At 30.9% G+C, this 19,488-nt stretch overlaps 1 protein-coding gene across 5 annotated transcripts in view; it reads left to right on the forward strand.

Moving 5' to 3' along the window:
- Positions 1-19,488, forward strand: part of LOC111630140 (lethal(3)malignant brain tumor-like protein 3) — a 62,544-nt gene that overhangs the window by 28,920 nt on the left and 14,136 nt on the right. For all 5 annotated transcript variants that reach the window (XR_002757463.1, XM_023374177.1, XM_023374179.1 and 2 more), the window contains 4 exons: positions 4,184-4,287; positions 8,429-9,082; positions 11,173-11,359; positions 12,571-12,739. Coding sequence is in view for 4 of the 5 variants with exons in the window: in XM_023374177.1 (XP_023229945.1) it covers positions 4,184-4,287; positions 8,429-9,082; positions 11,173-11,359; positions 12,571-12,739 (1,114 nt within the window). In the remaining variant the exon portion in view is untranslated. The remainder of the gene's footprint in view (positions 1-4,183; positions 4,288-8,428; positions 9,083-11,172; positions 11,360-12,570; positions 12,740-19,488) is intronic.

A 19,488-nucleotide genomic window follows, 5' to 3' on the forward strand; every position in this document is an offset into this window, starting at 1 on the left:
AACGGTCTTAGAATGGCATCCAAACCAGGTTGAGGCTTGGGGATTTCTACAATTGCAATGCTATTAATTACTTACGAAAAATCCTGAAGAAGAGAGAAAAGCAATCGACATTAAACAGATTCTTTAACCCTTTCAAACTGAAAAAACATGACTAATAAAAATGCAAGACTGTGTACGTATGTATTTTTATTATTATATATAAATAAACGTAGTAAGAAAGTATATATTTTTTATTTTGGGGAGTCTCCAGAACGAATTAATTAAATTTCCATTAAAACCTATGGTAAATCGATAATCGGTTAACGAACAATTCGGATAGCGAACAAAGCCTGGGAACGGATTATGTTCGTTAACCGATCACCCACTGTATTGTGATACTTGGATGGTATAGAAGGCTGTAATTTCATTGGTCACGTAGACAGGAATTAATGTTTTTCAACAGAAATTAGTTGTTGAATTCCACCTGCATAAGATAATTCAAGACATGCAAACTTTTTCTAATGTTAATTTTAACATATCATTCGCAACTGAATATGCAATTGTAATTGGCCAACCAATCAAATTTCATGAAAAATGGACAAAATATTTAAACTCTGCATTCTCAAACTTCTGAAAACATATTTTGTGCTCACTGATAATTTTCATATTCAAATGCCACCATTCTGCTGATCAGATAGAAAGGGGACTTGTTACAGGTAGGAGGTTGAAGTTAATTTCCACCAAAAGTTGTTGGATGAGAGGATAGTCTCTGAAAAATTTCATTGCATTTGTTCAAACTGTTGAAACATATGAAGAACAAACCAACAAACTTTCTTCTTTATATATTTTATGGATAATTTTAAATAACTTGTTTACAAATGAGGTTCTGCAGCAAATGAAAATAGAGTGCCTTATGAATAGAAAAGTTGAGTATAGAGAGCATGTTGAATTGAAATTGGGGAAAGCAAATTAGATGAGTGATATGGAGGAGGTTTGGAAGCATTTCCAGTCGTGTATGGTAGAAGCAAAAGAGGTATCTGGTGTAACAGAGTAAGCCATGAGAGAAGGACTGTGTGGGGAAATGACATAATTGAGCAAGCAGCAAAAGAGAAAAAGGCTGCATACATGGCCTGACTGAATGACAGTGTGAGTGTGGATGAGTACAAAGTGAAGAGAAGCAGCTGCGTGAGTGATTAAGGGAAGTAATGACAGAGTGAATGAAGAATGGACTGAATAATAGAGGAAAATAAAACTGTCCTGGAAGCAAATGAAGAATATACTTGGCAACAGAAAGAAAAGTGCATTGTGTGCACAGTACAAAGTGCACACAATGCACTTTGTACTGTGAAATGGTGAGATGTTATGGGATGAATGTGAAATGCAAAATAGATGGTGTGAATATTTTGAGCCTGTTGAGGAGCAGTGGAGATAGCATAAATAGAGAAACAATTACAGAGATAAGTGAAGATAGTGGTGAATGTGGCCCTATTCTTTTGAATAAGGTTAGGAATGCAATAAGAAGAATGCAAAATGGAAGATCTGGTCTGGATGATGCGATTGAAGAAATGTTAAAATTTTGAAGAATGGATTCTGTGACTCTGCCATGTGTTGGAAGAAATGCCATGAATCAGACTATTCATGTAAGCTGTCACAAAATTCATCATCTCTCTTTTTCATTTTCAGCATTGTGTAACAACTCTCTAGAATCCTGATAAATGCTTCTTCAAAATGAGTTTCCAGCAGATGTTCAATGTCTCGAATTTTTGCATTTTAGCAAACCTCCTTTGGTACATCTTCTGGTATCAAGTCAGAGATTTGTTTTCCTTTTTCATTTACCATTTTATAATATAAATTTTTCTATATTTGGATTATAGAACATATCCCTTCTAATAGTGCATCCACTCTACATTTTCTCAATGTTTAGCCTCTTGCTTCTGATAGTTGTCAGATACACTTCTACACGATAATCTTCATCCAAACTGAAAACTGTTGTATGACTTATGAATAATTTTCAGTTTTTTTTTTCTTATAACAGGAAGATTTCTTTCTTCTCAGTAAGAGCATAAGCTTGATCCAAAGATAGAAATGAATATCTTTTGATTGAAAAATAATTTCTGTTTTCTTCCACATTTGGAGGTGCCTTATTGGCCAGGAAATAGCTGCACGTTGCAATCTTTGAGCTGTTATTTTGTTTTGTGCACTCGTCGTCACTGCACCTAATTGTGGAAACAGAAGTTAGATCAATCTGAAAAAATTCAGTAATGAGTTGCTCAATTTTTCCAGCAACATTTGGTGCTGCCATCTGTTATGATGTTTTATTTTTTAAAAGTTTTTATATTTTTAACTATTATAAAATGGCAAAAACCTTAATTTTGAGGGTAGGAATGGGTTTTATAAAAAAATTGTAAGTGCTAATAATAAATAAAATCATCATTAAGTCTGACCCTACTCTGTAGATATTCATGATCCCTCTTATCTCCCCACCTCCTTGACTTTTAATCACCAAAATTTAACAGCATCAATCCCCTAATAAACAAATCTTGCAAAATATCAGGGAATTTTTGACAAAAAGCACAGGAGTTAAGCTTCAAAGAGATAAACAAAATCATGATCCCCCACACGCTGTAACTTTCTTACATACAGAAAAACCCCAAATTTTTTGCATTTCTCGACATTTTAAGGTCCTCTGAATCAAAAAATATAACATTTTTGAGAGGTCATTTTCTGACTGATTGCCATACTTTTTTCTGTTATATATAACAGCCAGGAAAATAAAAATACTCTAATAATAAGTTATCATTTTTTATTTTGATAACTGTTTATTTGCTTCTGCATCACCCATGAAAATTAATAAACGAATTCTACAGCAATTTTAAATTTATTCTAATTTAGGCACCAAATTAGTCTAGCATTTTTATTTTACTTACCTCTGTTTCTTTTTCACATTTTTTGTTTATAGTGTTAAATTTAAACTTCTCTTACCTCTTCTTACATTGCATTAGTTATTTAATATCAAAAATTTGAAATGAAATTTTTGGCAATTATTTTTTAAGCACAGAAACCACTTATTTTTATGCAAAATAGGTAGCTTTAACAGCATACTTTCTGTATCTTGTGATCTGTATTAATGTTTTCCATTAGTTAAGTGGATAAATTTTGAAATAAATGTAAGCATGGATAGGATGCAGTTTGAAATAAAATTCAATTTTCTACATTAAATTTTTATTCTACAAGCTTGTTTTTGAACGATGAAACATTCTTATTTTGATAGTTCTTTACATTAGTAATTTGTTAGCACAGATGATTAGAAAAAGTTTTTAAAAAGTTGGTAAGATGCAATTTGGATTGGTCTGCATTATATATGATTTATAATTGAAATCAAGTTTTAAAAGTTATAGAATTGTGATGTTTCTTAAATATTCTTAAATAAGATTTCATAAATAAAAATGAATAGCCCAGTTCATCTAGGATTATTTTAATTAAATAAGATTATTTTTTCATTTTGCTGTTAACTCTATTAGAACCCAATTAAGACTCGTATATTAGAGAGGTTGAGGCGCACATTTTAAACGTGTAAACGTGTACGTGTGACGTTCGGCGCCGCTTTCCCGTAAGCCTAAAAGTTTAACAATGGTGTTTGGATAGTCGGTGGAATCACGCTCGACATTCCAAACACCATCGTCAAACTTTTAGGCTTACGGGAAAGCGGCGCCGAACGTCACACGTACACGTTTACACGTTTAAAACGTGCGCCTCAACCTCTCTATTATCTTATAGAACTCCCATGAAATGATTTGAGTTTAGACCAAAATATTAAAGTATTTAATTCCATTGTTTTTCCTATTTCAATTATTAATATGCTACAGAATGCTCCAGTTTAAATATTGTTTTAAAATATAACTATATTTTCTTAATTTTATTATGTCCAATTCCCGTACAACAATAACATAAGTCAACTTACTCTTCAATAAAAGATCAAACAACTCAAAATATTCTTGGTTAAATTAAATTTTATTTTGGTCTGCAACCTAATTATCTGAAATTTACTTTGCTTTATATCTTTTAGCTTACATAAAATTACATAATAATTATTTTGTCAAAAATTAATTTATTTATATAATCAATTCTTTATTTACTTTAATTTTTATATGAAACTCTGAGTGAATATTACATTTTATACAATTTATAAAATTTGCATTTTCAGTTACAAGAGATTTCAGAGATATCAGTTCTGCAACAACAATTCAGAAACCTATAATTGTAACAGTCTCTGGAGCCCCAGGTACAATTACAACAAACAAACCTCAAGTGAGTATTAATATCTCAAGTATAACAATTCTTAATAAAAATACATACTGTAATTTAAATTACTTGCATCTTTATTTTTTTGAACAGTATTTGTAAAAACATAAAAATATGTAAAAGTGTAAAAATAGTTACTTGTTTAATGAAGTTGGCTTTAAATAAGATCATAATTTGTGGTTGAAAACATGAAAGTGAAACGTTGTCTTAAAAATTATATTTAGTTTTGTAAAAAGACAAGACTCACTTTTATAATAATAAAGCTTTATTCAACTCCTGCTTTGTATATATATATTATATACAGGATCAGAGCACCATCTATGGGAGAACCCACAATGCAACTAATATAAAATTAAAGATGAAAAATATTAAAATTATGTGGTTTATCATAACAGTAATAATAATTAACACTTTCTTTTCCTTAATAATATGTCATCTCACACTGGAAAATACTGTTAATCTGTTCCCTGATATTCCTGAGATATTTTGGGCTGAAACATGATGACCTTGATCAGTTGACCAGAGATATCTTGTTTTGGCACAGAACATTTTTGAAACTAGATGTCACTAGGCGTTATAATTTTTATATTAAAACTAACTTTTGAAATATAATTTTTTTTGTTCTTACATTTAGTAATATATCTATTTTGTCTGTGAAAAATAAAAAAAATAATTTTGGACGATATAATAGCCATGATTATTTTTTCAAAAATGTGTAATTTTCGTTATACTTAACATCGACAAAATGTCAACGTGGTGTGACACGCAACGGAGAAAAATTTCAATGTAGGTTAATATATTGTATTATATTACATCATATGTATGAAAGTAATAAAATATATTACTCATGTCAACAAATTATAAAATAAACTTGAACCATCTTTAGGTATTAAACATTGAATTGCAATCATAAAGTAAACAAAACTTAAACATGGGTCTCAACATTACTGATTGTGGATATCAGACCCCAAGATCCAACAGGGGAGGAAAAAGATCTTGGCCTCTCAGGTTATTAACCATGAAATCCTAGTACAATAAAAATCAGAATTAACATAGAAAGTCAATCAAAATTGAACATAGAATGAAGAACAAATAAAATCAAAAATGCAACATAGAACGAAGAACATTGATGAAGTAGAAAAATTAGAAGCCAAAAATATGAAATACAAATTGCAGAATTATGTGAAACAAAATGGAAGGGAATTGATGATTTTTACACTGGATAATTAGGATAATTCATAGTGGAAGAAAGAATGGAATTGCAATAATGCTTAACAAGGAATGGGCATAAAGTGTATGTAATGTATACCATGTAAATGATAGCAGTGTGGCGACCAATTTCGCACTTCGTCCGATCGCCACCAGAGGGAGTTCGGAGGTTTTAAAAGACCAATTCGAACACGTGCCTTCGTCCTTTTGTCGACTCCTCGTCTAGAGTACGGACTCCTATTCAATTGTGCTACCTGAACTCTTTTGTTGGCAACTAGTCGCCACAGCAGTATACCAACAGACTTGATAATAATTCAAGCATATTTTTCAACTTTTAACTCAGAGAAAGAAGCAATAGTAAAAATGTATAAAGACATTGAAGAACTGTTAGAATTGACAACAGAAAAGGACTTAGCTACTAATAAAGTGTGGATGAATGTTTGGTACAAGACTGTGGTCTCAAGAGGATCTCAGGAAATAGCTTACTGTCTGTTACTGCATCATTTTCAGATGCAGTAATAGACAGTTAGTTATAAAAGTACTCCAGAAACTGGGTTATACTATACTGTTGAAACTTCCAACCTTGGTATTCACCCAACAGAATGGTCATGTCATTATGAAAACTGTTTTACAATTTCTACACTTTGATGCATCCTGTTAGTTAATTTTAGAGGATTTTAAATTTTCATAAGCTCTTCTGTGCCAGACACATTTGAACACCAAAACATTAGACGTTCCATCTATTTGAAATTTGTGATCTGAAGTAGGTCTTAGAAGAAGACCGAAAATGTTCATTTTTCTGAACTTGCACCATTCTGCTGGTGAATATCAAGGTAAGGAGTTTCTCCAAGACGGTAAGTTATTCCACATAAAGTACAGTACATAATGGTATTCATTGACAGTTGCAGGGACAAAACTATAATTTTAAAGTAGCATTAACATGGATGAAAAGTACAATAGACTTTAGCAATCATTTCAGTGATTGATTATAAATTTCTTGTTTTGGCCACTTATACATGAAAAATTATTTTGATTTTGGAAATATTGAATCTCTTACAAAGAAATAAATTCACCTTCAAACTGGTATGACACCACTTGTACTGCCTAACAAAGAATAACCTTCAAAATCATACATTGCACAGGAAAATTTTCAATTAACAGTTCAGCTGGAAAAAGCTGTGATGAGAAGAAAAATAAATGAAGAGTGTTTATCAGTCAACTGGCTTCCGATGCAGTCAGTATATAAGGTTCAGAAAAGACACTCCCTATGTTATGTTTTATAAGGAAATTCTTAATCAAATCATTTAATTTCAAAAACTGTTGCTACTACCAGCAAAAGATGCTTTTTAACAATCATAAACACAAATCAAGCAATGATATCTTTTCAATGCATCTAGACCAGGGGTAACAAACCTACGGCAAATAAGGAGAAATCATCTAGCATCATACGATTTTGATTTATTATCTGTCTTTTTCAATCATCCTTTTTTTCAATCAGCTTTTTTATGTTTATTCTAATTATAGCATATTCCTTTAATTTCTTTAAATATTGTTATTCAAAGTCTGAAACTTTGGCATGCATAAACATCTTTAAAGTATACTTACAATATGGCACACAGACTCAAAAAGGTTCACCATCCCCGATCTAGACCAATAACAGAGACCAAGATAAGTGACATACTTGATTTGCTCTGGTACATTTATCCTGTGTACTACCAGTTGCACAGGATGAATGTACCAGAGCAAATCAAGTATGTCACCTTTACAGATTTCTAGCTCTGCACACTGTAGAAAAATCTAGAAATATAGTTTTGTATATCGTAATAATATTAGTCGTCGCCAGAGAGCTCTATAAAGTAGAGAAAAATCTATAAATTTGAAAACTATAAACATAAATTTAAATTTCTCAAAAAATAAGTAAACAAAATTTCAAAAGTCGCTACTTTTGGCTGATTTGTCTGCGGTCTCTGCTATCTCACTACGTCCCTCTAAAAGTCACCACGGTTGGGAACACTGGTGAGCAGACATCTAGGGTCTAAATAAAGCAAAATGTAATTGCCAATAAAAAGGAGGAAAAATTTAAGATTTAAAACTATAATTTCTTGTGAACAGCAGTTTGGGCCCCCCTTCCAAGTGGGCCCTGTGCGAATGCACCTGTTGCACCTGCCTAGTTACAGCTCTGAATGAAACTGTAATGTGTAAATTTTTACAAAAATAAATTATTTATGAAAAATAATAAATTATTTTGTGTGATTATTTCACTTTCCATAAAACAGAAAAAGTTAATTAATCTTTCATAAACATTTTTATAATTATATCATAAAAAACAATAATTATCTGAGCAGTAAACAAAATATTTTTGATTGTTCTGTGAATTTTTAAAATATCCTAATGAGGAGTTATCTATGCTTTGAATTTTTATATACATTTTGATAAATGTTTATGTATAATTAACTATTATTCTTGCATACACCATTTATTAGTGATGCATTATTGGAATGATTTGAATAATCAAATGTTTACTAGAATGAATCATTTGAAATTTGTAAACTTTTAGTTTTTTTTGTTTTGTTTTTTTTGTAAATTCTTGAATTTCTCAGATGTTGAAATTACATGTTAAAAACCTAATTTTAATTTCATTGACAAAAAATGTTTGAGACAATTTGATTTTTTTTAATTTTAAAGTTCAAACAAAGATTAGAAACAAAAAATTATACTTTATTGGAACTTTCCTTCTAGATATTAAAAACCCAAACCTTTTTGAGCCAGTAAGATTCAAATTGCTTCAGTTTTGAATTTCAAATAATTATTCTTTAATAGAAATAACTAATTATAAGAAATTTTAGAATTACAAAGTATTAATTTTTTAAAAAGTTGAAAGTTAAAATTAATTCAAAATAAAAATATTAAAATCTAATTAGATTTTTAATAATTGCAGTTAACAACTGTAACAAATGTCATTACAACTCCAATAGTGGTTGCACCTCACACATCAGGATTGTCCACACTTCCACTTGATAAATCTGCTGTTTCTAATATTGCTGCAGCTAATACTGTGCTAAATCAAACAACCCTTCGAGCTACATTGCCTGCAGTGCCTGCAGTTGCAAATAATACTTCCATACCAGTTGTAGTTGTTCCATCAAATGCATCTAAATCAGCAGTGCTATCATCATCATCCAATAATCCATCTCAGTCACCACTTTTAATTGTAGCCACTAGTTCACCTGTTTCAGCTGCTGTTGCAACTACTGTAACCTCCTCTAGTTCAGGCTCTTTTCCACCAACTTTAGTACCTGTTACATCAGTTACTATGTCATCTGGATTAAGGACATCAGTTCCTTTGCCTATTACAGTAACAACACCTGTTGTTGCTATTACAAATCATTCTGCTCCATTAATTCCACCAACTTTAACTCCTGTTTCTTCTCAACCTAAATCTTATCCTGTGACATCAGTTACATCATCATCAGTTTCTTTTTCAAATACAATTACAACTGTGAAAACAGACCCTTGTAGTCCAGATTTTGACCCGATTCAAGCTATGGATTGGAAAGATGGTGTAGCTACTTTGCCAGGAAGTAATCTTAAGGTAATTGTTTCTTGATTTATTCTAGAAATTAAATATCAGTAGTCACATAAAATTGATATTAGATGTTTAGTTTGCCAATTGTTCAAGATTTAAGTAAATAATTTATTTTAATAAAATTTAAAAAAAAATAACTACAAAAGTAATACAGGTATCCTTCGTATAACATGGTAGTTATGTGCTGAAAAAGTGTCGTGTTACACAAAACATGGGGTTAGGTTCCAAAAGTTAGCAAAGGAATACTATTCTTTTTCATTACTAAGAGAAATACATTTATTAAAGCAATCAATAATTAACTAACAGTCACAATTAAAAGTACAGTATTACAGTTTAATATTAATTTTAATTAAACAAGGATATTTTCTTTTTAAAAAGCATCATTGTCATCTGAGCTTTTTTGTTAATCTTGATCAGAAATATCAGTGACATCGTCATTTTTTTTATTTTTATCATACTTTTTTCTGGATGACAAAATAAAAATGTTATTAATCAAAACTTTGTTCTAGGGGATTCTTGTTTGTTCAGTCAAGTACCAAGTGATTTTTTTTTCCAGAATTTGTGTTCAAATACTGAATCATTCAAGTTTGGAACAATTCAAGTACCAAGATACTGCCATATTTCATTCATTATTTTTATGAATGATTATTTACCTACACAATAAAAAAAGTTTAATAACACTTATCTAAAAATGTTTAAATAAATTTGATGAAATACAAAGATTAATTTATAAAAACAAAACAGTGACAGTCTTAAGGGCTAATGTCTGAAAGCAACAACGACACCTGCTTGATAGGAAATCTAAAACAAGAAAGTGCAATTTTTTATATCAGTGTATAATATATATTATAAAATAGAAAGAAATGTGAAATTTTTATTTTTTATAGATTTGTTAGAAATTTTTATGGTTATTATTCTAAGATATTTTTATGTGTTTTTATTTATCTTTAAATAGTTATCAGATTGCTTTTTTCAAAACAGTACATATTAAAACATTTTATGTATTGGTAAATTATTATATAACTTATTATATATACAAAATAAAAAGCTTTCCTGGACTCCTTTCTGTTACAAGTGAATAGTTTTATTGTTGATCTGTTATATGGAGTTGTGTAACAAGGATATATATATATATATACAGGTAACCCCTGTATAACACGGCACTTCTATAGCACGGATTCGCTCTAACACGGTTCGAGAATTGGTACCATCCCCCGTATAACACGGTACTTTTATAGCACGGATTCACTCTGACACGGTTCGAGAATTGGGTAAAACCCTCGTACAACAGGAAATGTAATAAATTTTTACATACTTAAGTAATAATAGTTCACGAAAATTATTATTTTCGTGAACTATTAGTACTTAAGTATGTAAATTTTCTCTTCTCGCCTTCTGTCGATACACGTGGTCCTTCTCGAAACTTGTTTCAATGTTGCCAGATCGCGACGCTTCTGCTTCTGATGTTGCCGAATGTTTTTCCCTTATTCCATACTTGCTTTATTCTTCATAAGTGCTTAGCACCATATAAGGAAATTTATAAAGACCTTTTAACTAGAAGCAAGCAATCTAAAATTACATACATTTTGCAAAAGGTAAAGCATGGATCTGAAGATAATGCAGAAAAATGCTCAGAGGATAACGATAACTTGCCAAAAAGAAAACGCTCTCGGTTAATTAATAGTGTTTTTAGTGATGACGAAGAAAACATTGTTTAATTTATATTAATATGTATCACTTAAAAAATTTTAATGAAGATATTTATCTTAATTATGAAAATATACTAGCATGTTTTTTAATTTTTGGAACCTAACCCTCCTTTTCGTATTAGTTCTTTGTTTCGTATAACATGGATTCGCATAACACGGCAATTTTTTGGAACGTAACTACCGTGTTATACGGGGGTTACCTGTATATATTATGATGCCTAAATAAGGAGCTCTTCAGAATAAAAATTTTATAAATCTATCAGAGTAACTAGAACTAGATACTGCATATATAAAAATTTTTTCATATTTTCTGACAATTTATTTTAATTTTATAAATATAAAAAAAATATTTTAGAAATGTTTAAACAAAATTAATGTTATTTCTAGTTCAAAATAAATGAATTTGGAACATTAGAAATGATAAATGAAGATTGGACATCAGATTTATCTCTTCAAGTACTTAACCAGAATACTAAGGAAGAAATTAATGATATTTCAAAAGAATGTAAAGACTTAGATAAAAATCAAGTTAGGTCTGTTTTAGTTAAGAAAATCGAGCCAAAAACTACTACAAGTAAGTTTGTTTGTCAGTTACTTTAATTGAAAAAACTTAAACAAGTTTAACTTTTACCAATAAAATATTAGAATATACTTATATGATGATATACCATTACAATAAATACAGTGGTGCCTTGTATAATGTACGCCTCAAATAACGGATGCTGCGAACAACGGACTTTCTGTTTGGCTGTTACGTGACTCGAGCAACGGACTTTCCATTCAGCAGTTACGTGAGGCGAACAACGGTCTTTCTGCAAACAAGTGCAAATGAGTTTCCACTCTTTTGCCATTGCCAATGACAATCTGCTATTTTTATAATATATCAGTATTATTAGAATATATTATTATATCTAAAGTACAGAGCTCCCGTTGGGATTCGGCTTGCTCCCTTGTTTATTACGTACATCACCTCAGTGCAGGGTATTTACATTTATTCAAGTGTTGTGGAAATCATGGCTTTTAAAAAAACAGAAAGGTGATTTCAATTGAAACAAAGCAAGACATCATCAGAAGGAGTGAAAGTTGACAAAAACTTCTTGTCAAAAGGGGAGAGGTTCAGGAGTTTACCAACACTCATTATCCAAACAGAGCTGAGGCCAACGGGATCAATGATTTCTACAATGACCCGTATCTGACCCGACAAATACCTGTCATTTCTGACAGGTGTTGAAGAAGAGAGAGAAACAGACCACCTTGGACATGTTTTTCAAGAAGCCAGCAGGCAAAAGACAAAGGATGGAACAAGAGAAGTTGACCCTGCAAGTTCCGGTAGTCTCTCCTGAATCTGACTCCGATTAAAAAACAATAAAAAGAGACCTGCTGCAATGTGTAAAAAGTCTGTATCTGTATGAATGTATGAAGAAAATGTTCCTCCATCTCCTCCTCACAACATCTGACTACCTGGCATAATTGGTGACTACTCCATTTTCATTTTTTAATGGTACAGTATGGTTATTTTATGCTGTGGAACGAATTATATGTTTTAACATGTATTTCTATGGGAAAATGCATTTCATATAATGGACTTTTCACTTAACAGATGTGCACCTGGAACGGATTAAGTACGTTATATGAGGCACCACTGTATGATTCTAAAAGAAATGTAAAAATAGTGTTTAGCTTGTATAATTAATAAGTTCTTAAATTTTGCTTTAGTATGTTTATATGGAAAATGCAGCTTTTAATGAGTTTTATGCTAATTATTTATTCACTTCTTTTTATTAGCTTCAGATAACATCAAGCAGACTGTTATTGAAGTTGTCAGTGTTGCACCAGTAGAAAAGCCTGATGATATATGTCGATGTGAAAATTGTGGATGTTATGGTTTAATAAGTGAATTTCATAAATCTGGACGATTCTGTAGTCAATCGTGTATGTCCAGCTATTCAACCAAGTTAGTATATTAAGAAAAATTTATGAAGTAAATTTTGCTAAACATCTTTAAGTATTTGTGGAGAAAAAATGAAATATGAGTTAATTCTTTGATATATAATTTAATTTCTCAACAAAGCTTTTTTTTTATTTTACTTGACAAGATACATCAACCAGATAATTTTTAAGTATTTATAGAATTTTTATATATTTGCTAATAATTATTTTATTATTAAAAGATGACAAAGCAAACCAATTCATAGTGCCTCCAACCAAACTTTTATACAATAAAAGTTTGGCTGGGAGGCACTATGAATGAGCTGCAACTTACAAAAACTTTTAAGATAGTTTACAAAAAAAGCTCCTAATATTTACAACTTACTGACAAATGATAAAGACAAACTAAAGAAAGATCAGGCTGGAGTATACAAAATACCTTATGAAAATCAACAACTAGAGGTCCAAAAGGATTACGTTGGAATCACAAAAAGAAACCTCACGGTGCAACTCAAGGAACACAAGTACAATGTAGAAAAAGGCCACAGTAATACAATTTTAGTAGCAATGTCACAGGTGGAAGGCTCTTATAAAGTGGGATGAAGCAAAAATCATTAAAAAGGTACATTCTCCAACCATTGCTATGGATATGGATGGAAAAAATAGATTTACAAGAGCAAGATCAAAGAGCATGCCTGAGTGTCTGAATGCGAGAGATGCAAATGCTATACCTTCAGCATGGAAATATATCATTGAAAGACAATTTGGTCATAAAAACCTTGAATTATGGGCCCCCTATAATCAACACAAAAAAAAATTGTTTTTAATATCCCAGTATGAACAAATTTAAACAAAACAAACATTTTCGACCATAAACTTGGTCTTCATCAGGCTGATGGCCAGTATAAATTCGAAACTGGAAATTTGAACACAGTGTTTATAAATTATTTTTAAATTCCAAAATATTTAAATCTTAGAAAATGATTTTTACCGTACATGTTAATAAAGTGATAAAAATATCTTTACATCCACACACAAATAATACGATGTAAATACTGGTGTAGAAACGTTATCTACTAGCTAGTGTTATTTCCATTATTTTTTTCATAGCACCACCTCCATGTGTATGAAATATTAGCAGCATTCTTTGCATTAATGCAGTTGCCAGTCAGCCCCTATAATCATATTTAGCTTGTGTGTTATACTCTCATAGTTTTCTGTGTATATTTTATTTGCACATTTATTTGTATTTTGTTAACCTTGTATATTTTTTAAGTTTATTTTCATTTATTGTTAACTTTATATTTTTCATCTCATTTACATTTAAATTTTTATTTAGAATTCTTCAATAGTTAAAATTTAAATGGAATGTTCTATTTGTGGAACAGTTTCTAAAAACAGTTTTAAGAAACCTGATGATGGCCTATAGGAGTAGGCTGAAAACATTAGTAATGAGAAATTTTCTCTCAGCAAATGCTTAAATTTGTAATTTATTCTCTGCTGAGCATGTTTGAATTGTATTTTATACAATAGTTAATATTGTATAAAATACAGTTCAAAATAGTGAAGTGTGTCCACTTCTAGTGTAATTACATTAGAAAGATACACTTCATCATCAAGATTCTAACTTCTTAACTCAGGATAACCTGTGTCAAATTAAAAACAAAAATATATTATTTATAAGAATATTTACAACTTGACAAAAATGTAAGAATTCTTATATACAGAAAGTTTAGTCTGTAAGGAGAGACTAAAAGAATGTTTTTGCTTTTATGTATTTTTTTTCAATATTATATTAAAGTACTCAGCAAATCACCAAACATATAAATAACACCTTATCTTTGCCGAGAAATATATTTATTTCCAAAACAAACGTTTTCAGCCTGATTTACAGGCCATCCTCAGGTTGAGAATGAAATTTGAATTAAGGCATTCCACCAATAGAATACAAAATTAAAAATTAAATAAGCAACAGAATAACATAAAATAACACCTTATCTTTGCCAAGAAATATATTTATTTCCAAAACAAACGTTTTCAGCCTGATTTACAGGCCATCCTCAGGTTAAGAATGAAATTAAGAAATACAATTACAGTCAACCCCCCTATAACACGGTAAATGTGTTCCGTTCTTTATGAAATTCATTTTTTACGAGTCCTTAAATACATGAGCCAATCACAGCACGACACGTATGCAGTTTACGGACTACAGCTGTTTGAAAGGTTTTCTTCCATAAAATTAATCGATTCTAGACTAATTTGACTGAGCATTTCCAAAACACGTATAATTTTTTGGTAATAATCCATATATACTATGCTATAAACAAAAAATTGTAGGATTACTTACCGAGTGTGCACCGTTCGATGACGCCATTGCTTAAGCTTGTTTTCGTCGTGGAGTGGCGCATCAAATGGCGCTCGTGTGCTTCCTGATAAATTATTTTCTGTGAAAACTTTGCTGAACTTTGGAGACATCATTAATATAAATATAATTTTTATGGACGTTAAATAATAAATGGTTTTTAGTAGGTCCGCTTATCATTTAAACTCAACGGTTTGTGCAATATCCGCTATTGGTCTAGATTTGACCAATCTTGTCGCGACACAAGTCAGCGATGACATTTTACCGAATTATACGAGTCTCTTTTAGCGTGTTTATACGAATGCAGTTGCAATTTTTTCACCATTATATACGAATCCAAATTATATGAACTCACTTTATAGGAATCTACTGTACTAACACATCCAATAAAATTACTATTTTAATCGGTTAGAGCTCTTAGTAAATTCTTTAACCATAAACTTCCATGCAGAGGGAAGACTCTCGGCATCCCTCGCATTCAAATAGCCTTCCTGTAGTTTACTCCTATAAATTTGAATTTTTTCAGCTGTCAATGCCAAAGATGGGGAAGATAAAGGTTTGATGATGGCTGCCTCCTTCCATTTGACTACAGATCCTTGTGTTTGCGCCATTTGGGACAAAATAGTTACATTAGACTCCTTTCTGATATTATAACTATGCTCCTTGAGTCTAACTCCCAAACTCCTGGTGGTTACTCCAATATAGTCTTTTTTAATGTCCATTTGCATATTCTCATAAGGAATTCTATAAACCCCTGCTTTCTCCTCTGACTTTATACAAAATCCTCAGAAATGATAAAGATAATATAAATTAGGCACCCTTTTTATAAGCATTCTCAAACCTTTTCTGTCAGCAACCTCTTTCACAACAGTATTCATACTTTCATTATAGATAAATTTTACGACTTAAATGACCTTTTCTTGATGTTCGCCTCATAATTCTTAACCATTCCCAGCATAGCACTTTTTTGGTAACCCAGGGTCTGTGCCACACTCATTATTCTATTTCTTTACTCCTGCCTTGTATTCTGTCACAATACAAAAATGCTCTTCTTACTAAAGCTTTCCAAGCTTTGAAATAGAAGTGATGATTGTGGAATAGAAGAGATGAGCTGGCTCAAAGCACTTCAAAAGCTAATATCCATCAAAAAAGTGATACTTTCTGTTTGGTGGGATTTTAAGGGAATTGTTTTTTTTTAGTTTTACCAGATAATTCTACAATTGATTTGAAAGTGTACTGCCATCAACTGGACAAATTGAGTGAAGCCATCAAACAGAAAAGGCCAGAATTGATCAACAGAAAAAGTGTAGTGTTTCACCATTTCATAAGTTTGGTAACTTGTCAGAAACTGTTACAACTTGGATGGGATGTGCTGCCACACCCACCATATTTGTCAGATCTGGCACCCTTGGATTATTACTTGTTCTGGCCTTTACAAAATTTTTTAAATGGTAAATCATTTATTTCAAATGAGGATGTCAAAAATGACATGAATCAGTTTTTTGTAAGCTAAGATCAAAATTTTTATGAACATGGAATAATGCTACTACCAGAAAAATGACAACATTGTATTGGACCAAAATATAAATATTGAATATTTATATTTATATTGAATATAAATATTCAATAAAATATTTATATATTATACGAAAATTATTTTTTTTCCCCATGAAAAAAAACGAAATTACTTTCTTAACAATCCAATAGTATAATTGTCTTGCCCAACTGTAACTCAATGTGCCATTTAGTTCTCCATCTGTCATTAGTCTAAGGTGTCTAGACTGTGGAAACCTATATGCTTGGGAATAGTATTATACACATGCAGAATGAATTGCATTTTGGAAAGAACTGCTATTGCCAATTCTAGACAGAAAGATAATATGGATGAAACAATGCAACCAATGGGTCTATATAGCTAGGTCAACTTTGTTCTTGAGATATCACCAAAGAAAAAGTTTTCTTCTAATGGTTACAGAATATTGGATATTTGAAAATGGCAATCCAAGAAGAGATAGGTCATTTTCCAGTAAATGATTCAGGATGTTTATGAGCAGCAGCATATAGAAGGTCATTTGTGTGATATTACATTTTACATTAAAAAATATGAGATCTGATCAAAAACTATCTGATTTTATTTTTTTTCCAGTAAATCAGATGAAGGAGAAGGGCAGAAGTGTGTCACACACTATTAGACCTTCACACACGTGAATTTTTGCCAAAACACTGAGACATAAAAATAAAGCATAAAAGATATAGAAAGCTTTGGTGGTGATGATATGAGAAAAACCAAAATTAAAGATTTTTACCATCATTTCAAAGAGATAGAACATTGAGAGGGACAAGCATATCATTTGTCCCTTCACCCCTAATTGGAGTCTGATGGTAAGGTGGAGTCAGAGTTGGTAGATTTTTACATGACTCCATAACCCTGCTAAAATATCTTCACTTTTGCCATGTCCAATCACCAGGAATGACAATCTTTCACTGCAGAGACGACCTTTCTTTAGAGGCCTCTGCAAAAATATGCAAAACAGTCTAAAAGTTCTCCTGTGACAAGCCAAAACAATTAAAAATACAATAATTCTTTTTTAAAAAGAATTTAGACTGTTTTGCATGTTTTTGCAGAGGTGTAGTCTCTAAAGAAAGGGCATCTGCAAGTGGAAGATTGATGTTTCTGGTGATTGGACATGGTGAAAATGAAGACATTTTAGTCTTTTTATATATTTTTACTAATGTGTTAATTTGTCAGCCAATTGTTTAAAAGAGTATTACTACCTGCAAGTTCTTTGGTGCCTTTAGGATGCTGTCTGTTTCAAGAGATCACATCAGTGGTGAGGCAATGCTTGAAGGCTTCACCATAACAATGCTCCAGTTAATTCATTGCATCTGATTCAGGAATTTCTTATTAAGGTGGAAACTTCCTACTCACCAGACTTGGCTCCTTGTTACTTCTTTCTCTTTCTTAAACTGATGATGCTATTAAAGGGATCAAAATTTCATAACAATGACAGCATCAAAACCAATACAATGAAGGCACTGATGGCAATCCCAAAAACTGATTTTCAGAATTGCTTTTTGAAAGCGGAAAGAGTACTGGAACAAGTATGTGCAGTCAAAAAATGAATACTTTGAGGATGATTAATGAACAAAATTGAAACACAACATATTTTGTAGACATGGGTTTTGGTGTACCAGTAGTTGCAATTTGTGTAAATCCCAACAACCACAAGTAAATTTTGTGTAGCCATTCATCAGTTCTGACTATTATCCTTTTATTTAGTACTATTTTCCAAGTCCTGTCCTGTCCTGTTTAAGCAATGATTTGATAGATTGAAATCTTATTTATCATTGATTATGTTATATAATTACAGTCGACCCCCCCCTATAACACTGTTGATTTTTCCGTTTTATATGAATTCCATGTTGTACGAGTCACTTAGATTTTATAAATATGTGTGCCGGGCTGTGAACGGCTCGCGTATTTGTAAAATTAAGTGACTCGTACAACATGGAATTTATATAAAACGGAAAAATCAACAGTGTTATAGGGGGTCGACTTGTACAGTAATTAATGTAATTGCCAACAGATACTATTAATTTCAATTGATTTGACAAATGAATAAAAAAACATAATTTGTAGATAAAACAATGATTCCAATTTGAATATATATCAGTTTACATATGATTTTAATGAATTTTTATGATTGTATTCACTGGTATCTTGAAAATCTAAGTACTTTTGAATATGGCAGCAAATTTACAAGGATTTAGTTGGTTTTATCCAGAGATTTAGGAAAATCACTTTTTTGAAGAAAATGCTATTGATCAGTTGAAAAGCATGATGAATCTGTTAATTCATCATGCTTTTCATTCATCTACTTTGTTGAAAACAGAATTTGTCGTTTCCATAAAATGGAACATCATATATTTTCAGTATTCTGAAAAGAAATTTTTCTTCATAAAGCTCTTAAAACAGTGAATATATCAAAATGGGAATATTCAATCTCTATTAATTTAATTTAATCTTATTTTATTTTTGTCACCTACAAAACCTTGCCTAGAAAATTACCAATCATTTAATGCAAAATCATTCATTTTTATATTAAATAACTGCTGGTTTGAAATAATTTCTGTTGAATTTTTTTTGTTCTGAAAGGTGAATATAAAAGTTGTAAACCACAAATACTCCAAGATNTTAGTCTTATAATTAGATTAAATAATTTACTATTTAATCTAATTATAGTAACTTCTAAATAATTCAGACTATTATCTACTTCTTTTTCACATTTGAATTTATATCAAAATGGGAATATTCAATCTCTATTAATTTAATTTAATCTTATTTTATTTTAGTCACCTACAAAACCTTGCCTAGAAAATTACCAATCATTTAATGCAAAATCATTCATTTT

This window comes from Centruroides sculpturatus, unplaced genomic scaffold, assembly GCF_000671375.1.
Source record: "Centruroides sculpturatus isolate CEXI.00-Female unplaced genomic scaffold, Cexi_2.0 scaffold684, whole genome shotgun sequence".
NCBI classification, from domain to species: Eukaryota; Metazoa; Arthropoda; class Arachnida; order Scorpiones; family Buthidae; genus Centruroides; species Centruroides sculpturatus.